Source organism: Gadus macrocephalus, chromosome 8, assembly GCF_031168955.1.
Source record: "Gadus macrocephalus chromosome 8, ASM3116895v1".
Taxonomy (NCBI): domain Eukaryota; kingdom Metazoa; phylum Chordata; class Actinopteri; order Gadiformes; family Gadidae; genus Gadus; species Gadus macrocephalus.
The window spans coordinates 2526079-2547741 of record NC_082389.1 but is presented as its reverse complement, the minus strand read 5'-3'; the positions used below and the strand labels follow the sequence as shown (position 1 = coordinate 2547741).

The 21663-nt window shown below is 49.0% G+C and overlaps 2 protein-coding genes across 2 annotated transcripts in view; one reads left to right on the top strand and one right to left on the bottom strand.

Annotated features, from left to right (window-relative positions):
- The window catches only part of LOC132462606 (supervillin-like), a 43120-nt gene extending 40232 nt beyond the window's left edge, over positions 1 to 2888 (top strand). Inside the window, exon 37 of the mRNA XM_060058198.1 lies at positions 284 to 2888. Within this exon, the coding sequence (XP_059914181.1) occupies positions 284 to 370 (87 nt within the window). The 3' untranslated portion in view covers positions 371 to 2888. The remainder of the gene's footprint in view (positions 1 to 283) is intronic.
- Positions 2889 to 5139: 2251 nt separating this feature from the next.
- On the bottom strand, positions 5140 to 21348 carry LOC132462604 (zinc finger E-box-binding homeobox 1-like; the record flags this gene model as incomplete). Its single annotated transcript, XM_060058197.1, has 7 exons — positions 21154 to 21348; positions 19434 to 19636; positions 18678 to 18786; positions 10964 to 12567; positions 8169 to 8352; positions 5358 to 6398; positions 5140 to 5273 (listed from the first exon to the last, which is right to left on the bottom strand). Coding segments are annotated over exons 1-7 (3414 nt in total), but the record flags the coding sequence as incomplete, so codon positions are not given.
- Between the last annotated feature and the right edge of the window lie 315 nt (positions 21349 to 21663).

Below are 21663 nucleotides of genomic sequence, written 5' to 3'. Positions count from 1 at the left end.
GTTGTGGATTAAACCGGTGGAGATACAAAGTCTACGAAGCAGGCCCTGGTTAACATAGAAGTAGCGGACCCTTTATTAATGTTGTGAGAAAGCCCTGTGTTTTTCCTGTGAGGATACATCTATGAAAAGGTGCTGTCGAGAGCTTCTGCACTAAGACACTCTCTCTGTGTGTTTGTTGGGCTCCCTTTATCCTCCCAGCCTCCCACCCATCTTCTCTAGTCTTCATGAATCATCTCCTTCTCTTTCTAATGCTCTGCGTCTCTCTCTCGTTCTCCCCTCACAGAAAGGGTTGGACATGAAGAGGGAAGAATACGAAGGTCTACCAGGGTGGAAGCAAGTGAACTTGAAGAAGGCGAAGGGACTGTTTTAAAAAGGAAGACGCACGCGGCGGCGCTGCGGTGGGACGTGGACAGAGGGTGAAAGGTCAAAGACGAAGGAGAAAGAGCGAGGCTTTTAGTTGAGCGGCCGGTGACCTCTGCGTCAAGGACGACGGATTGCAGCCTTGCACACTGATGATGTAATGAAATGGTTGTAAAGGGTGAATACCAAAACAAACACACAAAAAAAAGACTTGTTTGCTAATACATTGTACATGGTTCTACTCCTGGTCTCTTGCACTTAACTTCCCGCTCATGACGTGGACAACATGCGCTTTTCACACACACACACACACACACACACACACACACACACACACACACGCACGCACAATGTGTGCGATAGTTATTTTCTTTTCTTGGGATGTGTGCGTGTGTGCTTGCGTCCGTTTATGGGTGTTTGCGTGTATGTTTGTGACTGCGTACTTTTTTTTTATAGGTGTATACAAATGTTTGCGTGTATGTCTGTTAGGGTTAACTATGAGTATGTATGCGGGTCGGGACGGAGGGTTTTTTGTGTTCTAGGTGTGCTTGTGTGTATATGTTAATTTGTGTCTCCGTAAGAGCAAAACTAGGACTGGTGGGGGCGGAGGGGCGGGGGGGGGTCACAATGTGTATGTATTTTCTGATGGTGTTCCCGTCAATGCAGATGAGAGCCAAAAGAGCTGGCCTGAATAGACTCGCTCGCTCGCTCTTCACTGTTAGCTTGACTTATCGTTAACCAGCATCAAGGAAAAGCTACGGGGGAAAAAAAGGAACCGGATTTATTTTAATGTATAGTGCCTTGCTTTGTGTACAGTTTATATACAAGAATTATAGTCTGTATTTCGAAAGACTCCCTTTGTGATATAAGGTTTAGTGGAATAAATCATGGGGCTGACCGAATCAATCAAACCACCTAAGTTCACTTGTCTGTTTCTACTGTCTCATGTGACCCATGGCGTGTTGAGTCAGTCTACCTGAAGACTCCTGAAACACCTTCTTCGTCTTAGTGATGAACCACAAAAAACAATTGTGAATATGCAATTATGCAAAAAATGAAAAGAATAGTAATTGGTTTTACATTTGAAGATAAGTCACTTGGAACTTTATTAAATCCATGGTTGAGGTATACAGTATACAATACAGTATACAGCATGCTACCATTACTTTTTTGTTCAATAGGTAGTGCTAAGTGACCACAGTTTTAGTCTGGATGTCCTAAAGTGCAGCCTGCCGGAAAAGTGAGAGTCTCAAGGGTGGTAACATGGTGCGTGCTTCTGTTAAATCAAAGTAAGTATTTTTGTTCTTCGATCCATTAGCTCGTAGCGTATCACTTTATCCCTCTATAATGTGTCACGAACGGCAGTTCATTTCGGAATTAAAATATATATATTTCTCTAAAAAGTAAATGGGAAATAAAATGCATTACTCGGAAAGCTACCACTAGATGGCGTAGTCGCTACATTCGCTCCCCATTGCGACATACCAGGAAAGAGGTAATGGTATATTAGTTAGCGGTATTTGGGCCAGTCTCTTCCTCTACTACTGCAATCGGCTATCCCCGATAACGCCATGTAAAATCCGACATGGAGGAAAAAAAACGTCTTAGAACTGCTTTCTAATATTTTATTGTGATGGGAGTGATAAAAAAACAGCCCAAAAATAAACAATACAAAAAAAAGACAGTGAGTGTACAAAGTTTCTTTAGGGCAAAACGTAAATGTAGCCTTTGACCAAAACGTTAACAATGGAACAAAGTTGGCACAGAGCAGGGACATTTAAAAAAAGGTGAGTTGGGAAAGAGGGTTAATCTAAATTTGGCTTTGATAAAAACAAGTGGGAGCAACAGGTAACATACATGTTCAGCACAACACCCTTCATAACAACGGCAAAGACTCATGCGTTAGTCAAATCACAGAGCTGTAGGATTCAGTAGCTTTGTAACAATGCGAGGATCGGACCCGGACAGGGCCAGCAAGCGGATGCACATGTAACATCTTCATTCCCGTGGCTTTACTTCGTTCTTCGTCTTCGTCATTTTCTTTATTTTTTTTATAGCTTAAAACAAGGTATGCTTACATAATACATTCTGTTGGATTGTAACAAACGTTAGTCCCCCCAGAACAACAATTTTGGGATTTGTTTTTGTTTTTTTTCAGTTTGCTTTCTTCAGATTATTTTTTCATAGTAAAATATATTATTGTATCAATCAAACTACAGTATTGTACACTACAATGTGTAATAAATAACCATAAAAGAAAATATAAAAATAAGACACATAAATATAAAAAAGTCCTTTAGTAACTAAACAGGTACTTCATCAGTGAAAAGGGCTCCAATACTGCCATCGTCAAAAACAAAGACGAACATAAAACGCAGGAACACACCTAGACAATTACTTCATCCTAAGAACACAGAACTTAAGAACACTGTTCGGTAAAAAAAAAAAAAAAATCGCATACACAGAAAGAAATAGACAAACCTGAAAATGAACAAAAAGGGACCACATTTACTAACGTTTGTTACCTGAAGTGCAGGACAACTTGCCATTTCCTGTCTGTTTCTGTTTTCATACAAAAAAGAATAAAAATCGTGCACTCCAACGGCACTCGCTTTACGAACATGCGTATGAAGTGTTCGATCCTCATGGAGATATAGTAATCAAATACTGCCGATACCGGGTCCATTTCTCATGCAGATTGCAGGCCACATTAGAGATGGTGAACACCACCATACTTGTCCAGGGGAGGGGGGTGGTGGGGGTCATGTGAAGGTATGAACCCACAGTCTCTCTAATCGTTATTTATATCTGATTTAGTCTTTAATTGGCTGCTTTCATCTCACCTCATTGAAGGTTCTCCAAAGTTTGGATCGTGTGTTAACTACCTCTTATCTCATTAGTAGTTGTAACAGTACTTTTGATACTAAAGGTTATATCAAGGCAACTTACTATGTTAATGTTAAATCAAACGTAATTAGTTCATGGTTAGAGAGACAAATGGCAAATGTGTCAGGCTTTCGAAAGGGTTTCAGAAACCACCTCAGGCTGCTGTTAGATGTGTAATTCTACCCAACTACTATACAAGCCACTAAATAAAGGGGAACTAGGCCTCTAACTGAGAACTATCACATCACTTTATAACTGTAAATAACACAACATGTGATGTACATTACTCTGTAACCCCCCCAACTTTAATTAAAAAAAGTGCCCTAACTTCCAGAGGCCGTACATTTCTAACACTGCTAAGATGAAAACATGGACTTCAGGTGTGCGTCCTCCATGCAAGTCAACAACAAACATTAGTCAATATGGGACTTGAATAACAGAGGACATAATACTGGCTACATTGTACAAATGATAACACTTTTAAAATGGCACTTTTAACAGCACACAGGTCTTGCATAAGGCTGGAGGCATTGTGGGGTCGGGAATCACAAATTACGCTTACACATGAATAACCGGACAAGGACTCAAAGTAAAACCAAAAAAAGAAGCTCTGTTTAAATAGCTACGTGTATAACCCTTTGCGAAGCCAAGTAGGTGTAGAGGGAGAATACATATATGTATATATATTTATACCTTGAAGAGGTATAAAAGGCTTTAGCCCCATTCAGATTCACTGGGTTGCAAAATAACAATTCGGTTGCCTGATGCTGGCTTTTAAAGGTTGTGATTCTACCTTCCCTGAAAGGACAAAAATTTGGTTATGGCATACAGAAGTGACCTCATTATCCCCCTATCCCAGCCACTTACCCCTCTCCCCACAAACCCATCCCCCCACCACCCCACGAATACTGCTTTTCTCTTAAGGCCTTAACAGTCAAACAGAAAAAAATAGAACAGTTATGATGCTGGCTAGCATGACGCGCTAGCGTAAGCTAACACAAAGAAGAGGGTCTTGCTAGTGTCAGTCAGTAACACTGAAGGGCAGACGATGCATGAGGCATGTTGTATCCGGCCTTCAGCCAGGAATACTGTAGTGCAGGTTTTTTTTTTTTTTGTTGTTCATAGAACTCAATAAAATACTGATATAGCAAACTTCATTGGCAATAAAAAGGTATAGAAATCTTTCCTATTTTTACAAGTAAAATTGTTTCCAAACATTAGCAACACGATTAGTAACACTGATGGATCGAACGAAAGAAGAAAATACAATAAAATCCGAAAAACAATATCAAACACAATAGAAACCTTGCGATGTCAGTAACAAATTATAGCCTAAAACGCTTCAACTCTATATACTCTGACAAATCCGTTGATGAGTATTGTTTGGTAATCGCAACTTCTATAAACAAGTTTTCTTTCGCCTGAACACTGATACTTTTTTGTTTCCACAAAAAAAAAAAAAAAAAAAAAAAAAAAAAAAGGAGAAAGAAACAGAAAGGAAAAAGTCACTGCTGTTATCTTAAAGTTCAGGCACACCTGGGTTATTGTACACAGTGGACCGTACGATGTCTGGCAACCGCGGTGGTTTTCTACTGATGGCGAGACGAGAATTCGGCTGAAGTGCTTGACACTTTGACCCCCCCCCGCCGCCCCTCCCCCCCTCCCCCCCCCCCCCCCCCCATAGCTCCCATTCCGGCGTCACACGGGTCCGGCCCCCGTCTCCTGGTGGAGCCCCTCTGACTCCTCCCCGACCCCTCCCTCTACGTCGGCCGTCTCCCCGGCAACCGCCTCCCTCGTCACAGCTTCCGTCTCCTCCTCCCCCCCTTCCTCCGCCTCCTCGCCCCCTTCCTCCGCCTCCTCGCCCCCTTCCTCCGCCTCCTCCCCCCCTTCCTCCGCCTCCTCCTCCTCTGCCCCTTCTCGCCCCGGCTCCGCCTCCCCTTCGGCCCCCCCACCTTCCTCCTCCTGTGGCTCCTCCTTTGCCTCAGCAACAGCTTCCTCCTTCATCTCCTTCTCCTCCGTGACCCCACCTTCCTCCTCCTGCACCTCCTCCTCCTCTTTGACAACCCCACCTTCCTCCTCCTGCACCTCCTCCTCCTCTTTGACAACCCCACCTTCCACCTGCTCCTCCTCCTCCTCCTCTTTGACAACCCCACCTTCCTCCGGCGTCTCCTTCTCCTCCGTGACCCCACCTTCCTCTTCCTCCTCCTCCTCTGCCGCCCCACATTCCTCCTGTTGCGCCGCCTCCTGCTCTGCGATCCCGCCTTCCTCCTCCTTCGCCTCCACCACCTCCTCCTCTTCTACAACCGCTGCTTCCTCCTCTGGCGCCTCTTCTACAACCCCGTCTTCCTCCTGCGCCTCCTTCCTCTCTGCCCCCCCTTCCTCCTCCTTCACCTTTTGCTCTATTGTCCCCCCCTCCTCCTCCTCCTCCACATTTTGCTCTATTGTCCCCCCCTCCTCCTCCTCCTCCACCTTTTTCTCTATCGTCCCCCCCTCCCCCTCCTCCCCCTCCCCCTCCTTCGGGGGGCCGTCCTCTCCTCCGCCCGCCGCCCTCTCCCCCCTCCGCTTCTCCTCCTCCGCGTACTCCGCCTCGTACAATTCACAGTCGTCGTCGTCCACCTGAACGACCCGGATGTCCTCCATGCACATGGCCTCGTCGTCTTCGTCCTCGTCCCCCTCCTCCTCCTCCTCCCCCTTCTCCTCCACCTCCATCTCCTCCTCCCCCTCCTCCTCCCCCCCCTCCCCCTCCTCCCCCTCCTCCTCCTCGCTCTCCTTCTCGTCCGAGTCCATCGGAGAGCCAGGCGTGGTGGTCCCACTGCCGTCCGGCTGCTGCCCCCCCACCTCCTCCTCCTCCACCCCCTCCTCCTCCTCCTCTTCCTCCTCCTCCTCCTCCTCCTCCTCCTCCTCCTGCTGGACCCTTGGTACCCTGATCCTCGGGGGCGCCCCGAGGGGCAGCGGGCCCCGGGGCCCGTCCTTGTTGCAGTAGGAGTAGCGGTGGTTCATGTGCTGCGAGTACGAGCCCGAGTGGGAGAAGCGCTTGCCGCACTTGTCGCAGGCGTACGGCTTCTCGCCCGAGTGCAGCCGCGAGTGCTCGATGAGGTGGTGCTTGTGTTTGAAGGCCTTGTTGCACACATGGCACTCGTACGGCCGCTTGCCTGCGCGCACACACGCACACACACACACGCACGCACACACACACGCACACACACAAAGAGAGAGGGAGAGAGAGGGAGTTAGGGACGGAGAGAAGCAGGGCACTAGCATCACAACGACCAAGCAACGTCTCCGTTCCCGTCGGGATTGCTGTTCGATGCTTAAATATCTTTCGTATGTTATTTATCGGCCTCTGTCAAGTGTCCTCGAGCGGAGGAAGGCGCTGTCCAAATAAAGTTGTCCTATAATTTTTTTGGTTTTTACATCATTTTTGGAATGTATTTCACCAGTCAACCTCATTCAACTAGGGCAGGAGCAGACACCTACATCATTAACTATAGTAGTATTCTAACTAAGAGGTAGGGTCTGAATCAGGACCAGTTTCAACCACAATTCAATAAACTAATTAGGGATATTGGATGGCAGGTAAGTCGGCAAAGGACCCAGTGTCACACACGTGAATGCCAATCAGAAGCTATAAATAGATGTGATTGATACCATGGACTTGGACATAACTAGGAGTTGTGCTACTATTTCATGTTGTGTGAAAGCTGCTTCTTACTTAGTGGAGCTTACTAGGTGCCGTGCTTACCCTTGTCTTTGGTATGTGTGTGTGTGAGTGATTGACTGTGAGTGTGACTGAGTAAATGTGTGTGTGTGTGTCTGTCTTTCTGTGAAGGTGGAGGAGGAGGGGGGGAAGGTGTTAGCTGAACGAAGAGGCTCCCTTGCACTGGGCGTATGGGCCCATAAATATTTCCCTTTAAACTGAGAGGTTCAAGGAGACATGCAATTTAAACAAGGGCGGATTCAGACACTAAACGTGTTTGACGCGTTAAGAGAATGTGGGTGGGGGCTGGTGTGTGTGTGTGTGTGTGTGTGTGTGTGTGTGTGTGTGTGTGTGTGTGTGTGTGTGTGGTGGATGATCTCATAGCTGGAACAACGCCCACCTGTGCTGACTACTAAAGCACATATGCTAATTGCTAACAGAGCTTGGGTTTACATGGGATTACATCAGACCCTCAGCTCGGTTTAAACATAGGAAAGAATCCTTTTGGGTTACCTAATGCAGTTCTGTTGACCGTGTACCCCTGGGGTTCACCGAGAAGCGTAGCTCCAGGCCAAAAACATTTGACGCCCTAAGGCAATTGGTGGTCCGGAACGTGAATGCAGCCAAAGATCCATTAGACATCATTGATCACACTCTTTATGCTGACACGATCGTTTTCAAGCGGGCAGACAATTTTTGTTGATCAATAATAAATACGCCCAAAACTAAATTCATACATTTAGCTTAGCTTAGCTGCGTAGCTCTACACCAAAGTCCCGTCTGTCTCAGTCCACGAGTCATTCTTCTAAAGCTCCCAACCCCGTCCTTATCGGCATCCATTCTTTGCGTGAATACCCGTGTCCGTATCTACACATTGCCGTTGTTGCCGTGCGTGCGTACCTGTGTGTTGCTCATGTCGATGCCAGGGGACGCGGCCGTGCGTGTGTGGCGGTGTGTTGTTGTGCGTATTATTAATGTTTATGAGATGTGGACGGAGCAATTACATTGGACGAACCGGACACATTGGTTTTGAGTGTTTCAGCACACGGGCTCATTCGAAACACTTCGACTGAGCTTTTGGAAAAGATAGGACAATTCAAAACGGAAAGAAAGGAAACAAAAACAAACACAAGCGTTGTTACTCGTTCATTACACACGCGCCAGCATGTGAGCATTCGTTCCCCGAGGCTGTGGCTGTGGCGCGGCGGGCCCCCCCCCCCCTTACCTGTGTGTTCGTATTTGTGCCGCAGCAGGGAGCTGCCCTTCTGGAACACCTTGGAGCAGAGGTCGCAGGGGTACACGCCGTTCTCCAGGCGGCGCTTCTTGGAGGGCGAGGCCGAGTCTGAGTCGTTCTGCTCCTCCACCGCCGACGTGCCCTCCGAGCCGCTGTCTGCCCGACGCTCCTGAGGCTGGGGGGGAGTGAACGAGTGAATGAGGCGATGGATGAGTCAAACGAGCGCTCAGTGGATTCATTCATTCGTCTATGAATCCGTAGTCGTACGGTCCCTCCAGAAGAATGCAGCGTTTTTTTTGTGATTGTCGCGGCCAAAAATCCTTGATTATGCGGCACGCTTTCTCAAAAAATGCGATGAAATATGCGGCATATTTATGCAATTTTATGCGATGAAATTGCGGGAACTTGCAAAGGGACTGGTTATAGTACAAACTATCATGAACACGGCGCCAAACCCCACAACACCCGCCCCTTGTCGGGGATTGGTTTGAATACTATTTATTTAGGTTTTGAGTGGTCGGTAGTACCATTTGTTTCTGTGTGAGATCTCAGAGCACAGGCTGCCCTACAAAGATGTGTTATTTTGACGGCCGGCTTATGGGGCGGGCAGCTAGCGGGTCGCGAGGAAAGATCAGATGAACCTGATCGGTTTATGCTTCGGCCTAGCATCGCTGGTACAACCTTTAATCCATTAATAGATCAAACAATTAAATCATTAATAAATTAAGTAATCAATAAATCTGTTAATGAATACATCAATCTATCCATTAATGACCCAATAAATGTTGATAAGATGAGTGGGCGTGTTGGCTAGGGATGCCTTTCTTCGGTGCCAGCAATTCATTAGTGAAATTCATTTTCGAAGATGTTCCAAACGCCACCCGCGTTGTCTAGACGAGGAATAGCACAATATGTAGATGATTTTAATGAGACGGTGTACACCGTACACACCGTGGGTTAAACAGTGCTTTGTTTTAAAGCACACACCCAGGGGAGATAGGGAGGAGAGGAGAGGGAGGGAGGGAGGGAGGGGAGGGAAGTGGAGTGGTCCGTAGGGGAGAGGAGGGAGGGGAGGGGAAGAGAAAGGAGGGGAAGGGAGAGGGGGGGAGGGACGAAGGGAGGGGGGGGGGAGGGGAGAGGAGAGGACGGAAGGGGAAGGAGAGGAGAGGAAAGAAGGGGATAGGAGGGAAGGGAGAGGAGAGGAGAGGAGCAGAGGGGAGAGGAGAGGAACAGAGAGGAGAGGAGAGGAGAGGAGAGGAGATCTAACGGCTGTGTAGGTCAACATGGGAGTGGGTCTGTGGTATAACCGTTGTCTATCCCCCCCCCCCCCCCCCCTGCTCCGGGGATCTGCAGCCCTAATGTCTAGGGTGGGCCGGCAGGCAGACGGTATCAGTTAACAGTATCACCTGGCACATCCATCACTCTGGAGCAGCCTGGACCCCTTCCAACCCATTAAGCCCTGTGGAGCCTCTCCAACGCACCCCCACATGGCTCCTGGATGCCTGCGTCTGCACCGGGCGTTCACCGCCGTCCAACCCTTTGATATATACACGCATGTGTGTGTGTCTGGTGTGTGTGTGTCGTGTGTGTGTGTGTGCGTGTTATGTTTTTTATGTACACACTGATTCTCTCGTCCCCCGATCTCATTCTGGCTCCACCGGCACGGCCCTGGAGACACAGCGTGAGAGCGTCTCCCAGCGCGCCCACGACGTCTGTGTCCCTGCTACAGGAACACAGACCCCGCTCGGAGAGTGTCTTGTGAAGTGGAGCATCAGAGGTGGTCTCAATACCCTTCTATATTCAGTACATTCTCAGGTATATTAGTGGCAGGCGGTCCCGAAGGGGATTGGTTTATAAAGACGGTCCCCGTGGGAGCGGCGTCGTACTGCGACGGAGCGAGAGTCGCCACGATGCTATAGTCGCTATGTAGCTATAGTCGCTACGTAGCTATAGTCGCTACGTAGCGACCAAAGCTACGTAGCTATAGTCGCTACGTAGCGACTATAGCTACGTAGCTATAGTCGCTACGTAGCTATAGTCGCTACGTAGCGAGAGTCGCCACGATGCTATAGTCGCTACGTAGCGACTATAGCTACGTAGCAGGACGGTTGGAATCCCAAAGCGTGAACGGGACACAGCTTCAGTCGTGGATATAAACACCTCAACACCTGATCTTACACTGATTTGACTTTTGTGCGTTCGCACTTTGACTACATTGTTCCCGAGAAAATGTTCTTCACCCTATCGACAACATGATTTTGTTTTGTGTTGTTTTTCTGTTTGTCTGTTCGTTTTTATAGATTTTTTTTTTTTTATCAAGAAATATGTTCTTAATATTGTACATTAAGTTCTTAAGTTCTGCCGCCACTGTTTACATGTTTACTGTTTTCTTGGATTTGCACCATTCCGCTTTATTTTATTTATTTGAACTTAAATGTATTATTTCATCTAGTTGCTGCTCTTCTATTTATCTTGTAAATCGTATGTTCTATATTGTTGCAGCTTTTTTCTATTTTATATGTATATTGTGTATGCATATTTTTCTTGGCATACAGTCTGTGGAAAACAAAGGAAGAATCACGTTGTATGACTGAGAACTTGTTTCTTATAGTGCATACGACAATACCCACTTTGAATTTGAATTTGAATTTAAGGACCCGCTTGAATGCGAGATGGGTCCATCTCAAAGGGGGACACTCCTGATAAAGAAACGTCAACACCAACATAAACCCCCGCGGCGTCCCAAAGCAGCGCCGGGCCAGCCCTGGCCCCCCCCCCCCCTCTACCTTGTGTCCGTTGAGCAGCACCGTCTTGGCCCCCGTGCCTCCCGCCGCGGTGGTGTAGGTGTAGGTGAGCTGGGGGATGAGGATGGCGCGCTTGGTGGTGGTGTTGATGGCCCGCAGGCAGCTGACGGTGCCCTGGTGCCCGGCGATGGCCACCAGCGTGGGCAGCTGGCCGCCCGCCACGATGCCGCTGGCCTGCGCCGCCGTCACGTAGAAGGTGCCGCCGGGACTCTTGCGGAGGCAGGTGAGGTTGAGCGGCTGCTCCTGCGTCTTGGCGGCGGGCGGCGTCGTCCCGGGCCCCTCCGAGCCGTCGCCGCCCTGCTTGGGCAGCGAGAGGTCCAGCGGCTCCGCCTGGGCGTCCTCGGGCCGCTCCGGGTCCCTGGGCTCGCTCTTCACCGCCGCCGCCGCTGCGTCGTCCCCCCCCCCCGCGGACCCCCGCGACGGCGTCTCCGCCCGGGGGGAGGCCGGCGGGGCCGCGGACAGCCCGTCGGCGCCGGCCGGGTCGGCCGGGTCGGCGGCGCGCGGGCCCTCTGCCGCCGCGCCCTTCCTCCCAGAGTTCATCTCCTCCAGGGTCACGCCCGCCTCCGACAGCAAGGCGGCGAAGGAGGGGTCCAGGCTGGCCCCGCCCCCCTCCTTCCCCTCGCCGCCCCCCTGCAGGGCGAGCAGGGCCTTGGCGCCGTCGTCGTCCTCCTCGCAGGGTGCACACGGCGCGCCCTTGGCGGGGGCCGACGCCGCCGTGGCCTCGCCGTCGGCGGCCGGGGCAGGGGACGCGGGCCGGCTGGCGGGTTCCGTCTTCACCAGCGAGAGGTCGGTGGCGCCCTTCGTCGCTCCGCCGACCGCGAGGAGCGCCGGCGGGGGCGCGGCCGCCGTCGTGGCGCTGGCGGTCAGCAGGACGGGCGCGGCGGCGGCGGCGGCGGGGGGCTCCCTCTTCAGGAGCAGCGGGTGGGTCTGCACGGTGGCGGCGTTGGGGGCGGCGTTGATGCTGTAGTTGATGATGATCTTGGTGTTGCCGTCCTGGTCCACGAAGGCGGGCAGGCTGATGATCTGCTGGTGCGGCGGCTGCAGCAGCAGGCCCTGCTTGCCGTGCATCACCAGGCCGCTGGCCGAGCCCAGCACCTGCCGCAGCACGTTGCCGTCCATGGCCACCTTCAGCACGCTCTGCAGGTCTCCCAGGTTGATGCTGATGGGCGACATCAGCCCCACCGTGGGCACCACCATGGCCAGCCCGTGGGGCAGCGTGGTCGCGGTGGTCGTCGTCATCGACGACGCCGTCGTGGTCGCGGCGACGGCGGCGGCGACCGTGGCGGGCTTGCACTCGTACTCCACGGGCTCAGACTTGATCTGCGTGAGCGGGAGCTGCTCCTGGAGGGGCTTGCTGTCGCTCTTCTCCTTCAGGAGGACGCGGACGGGGGTCCCGGCGGCGGCGGCGGCGGCGTTGTCGGCGGGGGCCGGCGTCGGGGGGGCGGGCGGGGCCGGCTTGATGGCGGTCCGCGGGGAGCCGTCGGCGGGCCGCGCCCCCACGCACTTCTTGCTGCTGATGTGCGAGCTGTAGGAGCCCGAGTGGGAGAAGCGCTTCTTGCAGTTGGAGCACTCGTAGGGCTTCTCGCCTGGAGACACGGCGGGGGGGGGGGGGGAATAGAATTTAAAAACAGTGGCAAATTGTCTGAGAAATGAACCAAATCTGATCAAGCCACGAGACCAAACGGATATATCAACTTTTGGCCAGAAAATCCATCATTGTAATCAATATAATGCGGGTGTGCAACTATGTGCAACTATTAACTCGTTGGGGAGGACGCTGGCGCTCTCTGTTTCGCCGCTTCTCCAGTCGAGCCAAAACAACATTGTTTTGTTTTGTTTTTAAATTGTTTTTTTAAATCTTTTTAACCTTTTTAAACTATTTTATGCTGCTATCCATTTGGATGTACGAAGTGGTAAAGTCGCCAATCTCCCAGCTTTCTTGCGGCATTTCACTGAGGCACGCCCCCTTTCGGTCGTAGTATCTCGTCGCTTTCAAAGTAGAGCGAGCAGATCTGTACAACTAGCAAACAAGATGGCTGCGCCCATAGTCAATGGGGATCGAGCTGTATTTTCTTTGTATTTGTACCACGTTGGGGGTTGTAATGTCGATTTTAAATCCTCTTACACACTTGATTTCATTGCTGCTTTAATCCGGTCACCAATTTATGGTCTTGCTTTGCGTGAAATTCAATGTAAAGTTGTGTTTTCAAGCTGGTTTGCCAAAGAGGCTATGTTGCTAATGATGACTAGCCCGCTACTACCCCTCGTGGCTCGACAGAAACACGACAGCACTTGTTGAAATAAAAATTGGCGAAAATGGCAAAATATAATTGCAATGTAAAAGGCTTGCAATGTTAATGTTTCTGTAAAGGCTGGCAACCATTATACACTGGATTATTTCTTTTTTCCAAAATAGTTTTCTTCTTAAACTCGTCGGACACAAATAGCAAACTGGAAGGCTGGAGCAAGGGAAATACGTCACGTTCTCGCTGAAGCTGGTCGTTCGTACCAGCCTACCATCAAAATGGATAGCAGCATTACTATCCGCGTCCGACCAGTAGACCTTTTCAAATCTAGCGGTTGCCTACCTGTTGCTGCTAGCACACTACCTGCAGTGTACTTTCCCCCCCGTTGCCGCCGGCACCACTATGTTGAGTTACTCCGTCAACCAGCTGATGAATCTCAAAAATGTCTTCACTCCACCGGACATTACAGTGATTAAACAACTTGGACTTCTCCGCCGTCGGCGCTATATCCACAGAGGCTCCCGAAGAAAGTTCCTCAACCCACCGAAAAGTCCTGCCATCCCGGCTCACTGGTCAGTCACGTGACTTGTCGCACCTCACATACGTCATCAGAGCGTTGTCTCCTGGGACTCTCTAAATCGACGCCACTTCGACCTGGGCGGGACTTTACGTCCTACGTCACTCGCTATGGGTTTGCATGTGTGCGCGTAGCCGTTTGTCTCAGGGATCTGTGCACGAACTCCCTTGCACTACTACAGGATTACGAGCGTCAGTGTCGTACGCGATGGAGGGTGGGTGACATTCCTACAGTTTGTGATGATAGGCTATATTTCTACAAATGACATGACGAAACAACACGAACTAAGCTAACATTAGACTATAGCCATACCAGATAACGCCATACCAGCTAACCCTAACTATTTCTATTAAACTCTGAACCACTTTGCAACAGGCAACTGTGTGTTGGTGCGTCTTATTGCTTCCCACGTCTGCGTCTGCATCTTTCCCACTCCTGGCTAATAGTTTCAGCTTTTGTACTGTATATCAGAAATGATCACCCTGTACCACACTGCTGACTTGTTGATGTTTTGTGAGCACTCTCGCATTTCTCTAGGTATCTTAAGTTTCCTACTGGAGTCATCAAAACTTTGGACTTTGTTATTGTAAGAAATATTGTGTTGCAAAAACACTTTGTGTCTTACCCTTACCGTTACCCTAACCTTAACCCCAGTAACATTTCTTCATCATAAACTACAAGTTACGCAAAATGGCATACAAACATCCAGTCCAATATGAAAGAAAAAAGCTAGCTTCATTAAGGAATCGAACCCCTTATCCCCGCGTTAATGAGTTGTTCTCTGACCACTAACCCATCAGGTCTTAGTTCAAGAGTTAACCACTTGACAATCTTCAAACTTCGGTTGCCTAGAAATTGTAAAGACAGTGATGTGTGTACATTGTGCGACTATCCGTCACTCGCGATGTGTGTGCAGTCCAAAATGAAAGAAAAAACCTTGCATCACTAGGGAATCGAACCCCCAATCATCAGTCTTTAAACGTTGGTCGTTGGTAACTGTAAACAAAGAGATCGCATTTTGTTTAACTGCTAACTAACAAACGGGTTTATGCGTTCACTGAACAAAGATTATGGAAATAAAAGACCACTTTTCCATCAGAAAAATCATCAGAACCGTTATTACCAACCCATAGACACTAAAAGCCAAAACCTTTCTCACATGCACACCCATCGCGAGTGACGGCTACGCGCACACATGCACACCCATAGCGAGTGACGTAGGACGTAAAGTCCCGCCCAGGTCGAAGTGGCGTCGATTTAGAGAGTCCCGTTGTCTCCTACTGGATAAGTAGTTTGGGCATCTCCATGGCAACACCTCTCAGGGAATTGGATGGAAAACGTGGAGTGGACTCTAGTCTGCTACGTCCACTGCCAAGATGTGTTGTTTCATCCAGCAGCAAAATTGAACTTTTTAATGCCCAATCAATCAGCAACAAATCCTGCCTAATACATGATCATATACTGGATAAATGTCTGGATTTTATGTGCATCACAGAGACCTGGCACCAACCAGATACTTTCTCCTCCTTAAATGAGAGCTGTCCCCCAGGATATAGCTACCTCCAGAAAGCCCGCAGTACAGGTCGTGGTGGCGGCCTGTCAGTCATCCATCGCAGTGATCTGGAGTTATCTCTGCAGCCCCTGCCTGAACTCTCTTCATTTGAATGCCTTGCTTTTAAATGTAAGCCCCCTTCCTCTGTGCTGTTCCTCCTTATTTACCGACCACCAAAACCGAACACATCTTTCATCCCTGAGATGTCAAATCTTCTCACAACTTTCTGCACATCCTCTGCCGACGTTATCATTTTAGGTGATATGAACATCCACGTCGATACCCCCTCCTGCCGCTTTGCTGCTGAATTTCTTCAGCTATTGGACTGCTTTAATTTAAAGCAACTTGTTGATGTCCCCACACACACCAGGGGGCACACTTTGGACCTGGTCATCACAAACTCTGCCCCTCTCACAAACCTGCAGGTGTATGACCTTGGTGTCTCTGACCACAAGATCATTTCTATGGAGTTGCCATCCTCATCCAGCCTCTCCAAGCCTAGACGAAATATCAGTTTTAGAAATCTCAAAAACATTAACCAAGAACACCTGTCAGCAGACTTTCAGCATCTCTCCACACTTTTCTCATCAGCCGACGAAGCAGTGGACTACTACAACAGCCATCTGAGTAGCCTCCTGGATCACCATGCACCTGTTAAAACCAGAGCAGTCACCTTCACCCGCCCAGCTCCCTGGTTTTCAGATGGGCTGCGGAAGATGAAGGCAGCAGGGCGAGTCCTTGAGCGGCGATACAAAACATCTGGCCTCACTGTTCACAATCAAATCTACCGGGAGCACCAACTACAGTATTCAAAGTCCCTTAAAGAGGCAAGGTCACTTTTTTACTCTGACGCCATCAGAAACAATCCAGGAAACTCCAAACGGCTCTTCTCTACGGTCAACCATCTTCTCAAACCACAATCCCCCCCACTTACTGGCACCTCAGAAGAACAGTGCAATCACTTCATGGATTTTTTCAAATCAAAGATTGCACATATTCGTTCTGCTCTTTCTGGTCCTCCCACCCAAACCGTTCCCCCATATACCTATGCCATCTCACAACCCCTAAACTGCTTTCCTGTGGTTTCATCAGAAGAGGTGCAGAACATCATCAGGAAGATGAAACCCTCCACCTGTGCCCTGGACCCTCTCCCAACCTCCCTGGTAAAAACCCATGTCACAGTCTTAAGTCCCCTGATCGCCTCTGTTATTAATCACTCTCTCCAAACTGGTCACGTTCCCCCCGTCTTAAAGAAAGCCATAATCAGACTACTGCTCAAAGAACACACCCTTGACCCAAAAGTCCTATCACACTACAGGCCCATCTCCAATCTCCCCTTCATATCCAAAGTACTTGAGAAAGCAGTTGCCACCCACCTTCAAAACCACCTCAAACTAAACAACCTCTATGAAAAATTCCAGTCCGGTTTCCGCTCCGCCCACAGCACAGAAACAGCACTCGTAAGAGTTACAGACGACCTCCTGAGGTCATCCGACGCTGGCTCCCCCTCCCTCCTCATCCTTCTGGATCTCTCTGCTGCTTTTGACACAGTCGACCATGACATTCTTCTGAACCGCCTCCACCTCACCACTGGACTCACTGGCACTCCCCTCAGTTGGTTCCAGTCATACCTCAAAAACCGGATAGAATGCATCTCCCTGGGTCCCTCCAAATCGAACCCACACACAGTCACTTGTGGTGTCCCCCAGGGTTCAGTCCTTGGCCCCATCCTCTTTATCCTCTACCTCATCCCCCTTGGTCAGGTCATCAGCCGCCACGGTTTTTCATTTCATTGCTATGCCGACGACACACAGCTCTATGTCAATGCCACAGCTGCCAGCCCACCTTCAACATCACCGTCATCCCCATCAAAACTCACCACGTGCCTGGAGGAGATAAAGGTATGGATGGAGCACAATTTCCTCCAACTCAACAGCTCCAAAACCGAAGCCATCCTGATCGGCACCTCTCACCAGACCAAATCATCATCCATAACCAGCATCAGCTTTTCTGGCTCAAATATCCCTCTCTCATCAACAGTAACAAATCTTGGTGTAAAAATGGACCCCCAGCTCACTTTTGAATCCCAAATCAACCACCTCTGCAAGACCTCCTTCTATCACCTCCGCAACATTTCCAAACTCCGCCCCATTCTCTCCCTCTCAGACTCCGAAAAACTAGTTCATGCCTTTATCTCCTCCAGACTGGACTACTGTAACGCCCTACTCATCGGGATCCCTAGCAAGAGCCTGCAGAGGCTTCAATACGTACAAAACTCTGCAGCTAGGATCCTGATGAGAGTGCGCAAGCATGAGCACATTACCCCCATCCTCCACTCACTCCACTGGCTTCCGGTTTCCACCCGGATTGAGTACAAGGTTTCCGTCCTCACTCACCAATGCATCCATGGTCATGCCCCCCCATACCTCAAAGAACTTCTCAACATACATAGCACAACACGCTCCCTCCGCTCCACTCACTCTAACCTCCTCCACATACTGTGGCATTCCCCCGGTGCCACGCCCCCTGTTCGGGAGAGTCGAGGCCGGGATATACCGCCGGTGGCCAACAGCCGGCGACAAATCCCAACCTCCCGAGAGCCGCAATCGGGGAAACGAGGAGCACCTGGGCAGGAGGCACCCAGGTGTTAAAAGGAGGCCACCAAACGACAGATCGAGAGGAGTCGAGTGGAAGAGAGGACAACGCAGACGACCGAGAGCGTAGAGTGAGCCGCACGGCGGACACGTGGACGACGACTCGAGCAACCCCCCCCCGACTTCGATGAACAGCGTGCGCTTGTGTGGATATAAGAAACCGAGTGTAATAAACCGCCGTTTGAGGCTTTGGACCCTCACACCCTGCCTGGTCCTTACTCTGAGCCCTTCTACCAAACCGAGTTACCACAATACCCAGAACCAAACTGAGGACCATGGGAGGTAGGGCCTTCAGTGTTGCCGCCCCACGCCTGTGGAACGCCCTCCCTGACACCTTGAGGGCACCACAATCCACTGATTGCTTTAAAAAAGGTCTTACAACATTTATTTTTAAAAAAACCTTTGGCTCCCACTCTTAGATGTTTTTAAAACCCCCTTTTTATTTTTATTTTTGCTTTTAACCTGTAGCCCTTTGAGATCTTCGGATGAAAAGGGCACTATAAATTAAATGTATTATTATTATTATTATTATTATTATTATTATTATTATTCTGTGTGGGTCATATGTGTGTGTGTGTGCGCGTGTGTGTGTGTGGTTGTGTGCGTGCGTGCGTGCGTGTGTGTGCGTGTGTGTGTGTGTGTGTGTGTGTGTGTCTCCTGAACTCACCACTGTGTATGCGCAGGTGTTCTTTGAGATGGTGTTTGTATTTAAATGCCTTCGCACACTCGTTACACTTAAACTTCCTGTTTCCTCCTGTTGCCGGGGTCACGTGTCGCTGGGCATGACAAGGAAGGAACACAAAAAATAATAATACATTAAAACAATTATTATATTCATTAATCCGTCAACAATCCCAAAAAAACTGAATTCTTTTTCATTTTGCTGATCCATTACTTTTCCTCCGATTCAAATCATTTATATAGAAAATAATAAATAAGATAATTTGTAATATTATAATAAATATATGTAATCAAATAGGATTTTAAATGGGCTGTAGGTAAGATTTAAGAGCTATTTATAACACTTTGTTATTTATTAGAAATAGCATAGCCGTCAGCTATTAATGAGTTCTCTGTGAGAACATCTGTTCTGAGTTGACTGCTCCTGCCTCTGTATATGTGCCAATTTGGATTTCACACCGGTGCCTCCTGGTTTCTGACCAATCAGGGCCTCTCTTCCCTGATTGGTTCTTTGAATCCATCTTGCCTGTCCATCACAGGTGTGTGAGTGCAACACTACTCAATCGCGGAGAAACACACGGGGCAGGGCATTTGGTTGTTCATTAAAAAACTCGCTCTCTTCTGCTCTTTTCTGCTCGGTCGATACAAACCCTCAAATCCTACAGCAGCTTTAAATAAAATAATTAAATGAAAGTACTAAAAAAAAAACATAATGGGCGCATCAAGCTCCCCGGTGAGGTACCTGTTCCCGCGAGCCCTTGTGGTGGCTCATGTGTCTCTCCAGTTGGGAGCGGTAGGTGAAGGTGTAGCTGCACTGAGAGCAGCTGAAGTTGTCGTCGCTGGTCTCGTGGCGATACTTGATGTGCTCCTTCAAGGAGGCGTTGCGCTTGTAACCGCGCGAGCAGTACGGGCAGATGTGGAGCTGGGAGAAGGTGTCTGGCAGGCCTGGGGTTGGGAGAGAAGTCAGGGTGTTAGTTTGGGTCGGCTCAGGCATGTTTATGTTCATGGTTGAAGCCAGGTTTGGGGGAACCGGACGGAGTTAGACAGATTTAAAAAATATCCCCCAAAAAATAAATAAATAAAATGTCAGTTCTCCCTCCAGGCCTTCAAGGCCTCTCGCCTAAAATACACGATTATCTGGCTAGCTTTAGTAATAGGTCTGCCCAGCCTGCTGGAGGAATCCGGTAATGTCCAATCAGGGCAAAGTGCGCGCTGGTGGCCGGGTAGGAAGGTAGACTGACAGGGTAGGCCATCCAATCATGTCGTTCAGTCTGAATGAAATTATTCCATGGGCTTTTTGGTCAGTGTGTGATTTATTGATGCTGTTGGGATGTGAAGAGAATTTCAACCAAAAATACCCCAAAAAAGCGGGAACTGCACAATAATATCCAATTGAAAGACATTAGTTAATGCAGTAATACACATTATTATATAGCAATAGCATAGTGGTAAGGGTTAGGGTTAGTGGGTTAGGTTTAAACCTAGCCCTAATAATGTATACACCTATACCTTAGTTAACATGAACACCATTACCTTAACATGAAGACCTTTAGTAACCAAGAACACCATTAGTAAATTATTGTTAACTGTTAATAGACTGTAAGCTAGTGCTTCCAACTAGGGATGCACCGAAATGAAGATTCTTGGCCGAAGCCGAAACCGAATATACTGAAACAGTTGGCCGAAAGCCGAAACCGAATACCGAATGTGGCTTTTGCTGTTTTTCATTCATTTTGCTTTAATTTTTCACCATTGCATAAATCAAACAATTAAATGTCCTTTATAAACTTTTTTGTCTTGCTTTTCAATAAAAAAAATCAATTACAAATTTGATTTAAAATATTTATTTAATACTGAACGATTTGTAACATTCCAGCAGACCTTATAGCAAGAATTTAAGAACAATGTACCTTTAAATAAATGAGTGAAACAATATATATATATTTTTTTTTTTCACTTTCACACCGCCGCGCGGCAACTCGCCGCCTCCGTTCATTTCACGGTTACAAAAGCGTCTGTAGACCAGGAAGCGGTGGCCGCCCACGTGAACGCGCACAGACTTTGCCCTACCGCGCAGCTATCCCCGCGTTGAAACTTTCGGCGGCGGCAGCAGCAGCCGCTTTTGAAAGCGCCTGGCCTCTCACACCGCCGCGCTGAACCCTCCGGCAGCGAGGCGGTGATAAGGGCGGTTTGCAAAAAAATATCCTGAATGGAAACGGTCTAACCCTAAAAGTGCTTGCACACCGCACAGCGGTGTGCAAGCACTTTTAGGGTTAGACCGTTTCCATTCAGGATATTTTTTTTTAATACTCGGGGGGGCTAGCGGGGTGGCCAACCTCTGGCCAGGGGGGTTATGGCCCCCCCTGGCCCCCACGTGGCTACGCCCCTGCCTGCAGGCCAACAGGTTACCACCATATGAACGCTCAACGACTCATGCAGAAGGCGGCGGTGTCGGGGCGTACCGTTCTCGTCGGCGCCCCCTCTGTCCGGAGTGGTGCACTCCTCCTCCGGCGCCTCGGGGTAGATGACGGCCGTGTCTCCCTGCTGCAGGATCTTCTTCGTCTCCTCCTCCTCCCCCTCCGCCTCCGCCTCCTCCTCCATGTCCTCCTCTTCTTCAGACCCACCCTCGCCGTTCACTGAAGCAACACACGCACACAGACAGACAGACAGACAGACAGACAGACAGACAGACAGACAGACAGACAGACAGACAGACAGACAGACAGACAGACAGACACAAACACACACAATGATGTAGACATCAGTTAGAAAGAATTTTTTTAGAAAATGCAAGAACTGTTTTAAAAGTCATTTAATAGTGTTCATTGGTGGCAGTATCTGTATTATTTATCACTGAGGAACATCGTTTATATCAGGAACTGCATGTTTTTGGAGGTAAGGGGGACAAATGTACTCAGATAGAGAAGCACAAATGTATCCCAGGGCTTTCAATCAAAAATAATATGCATAAT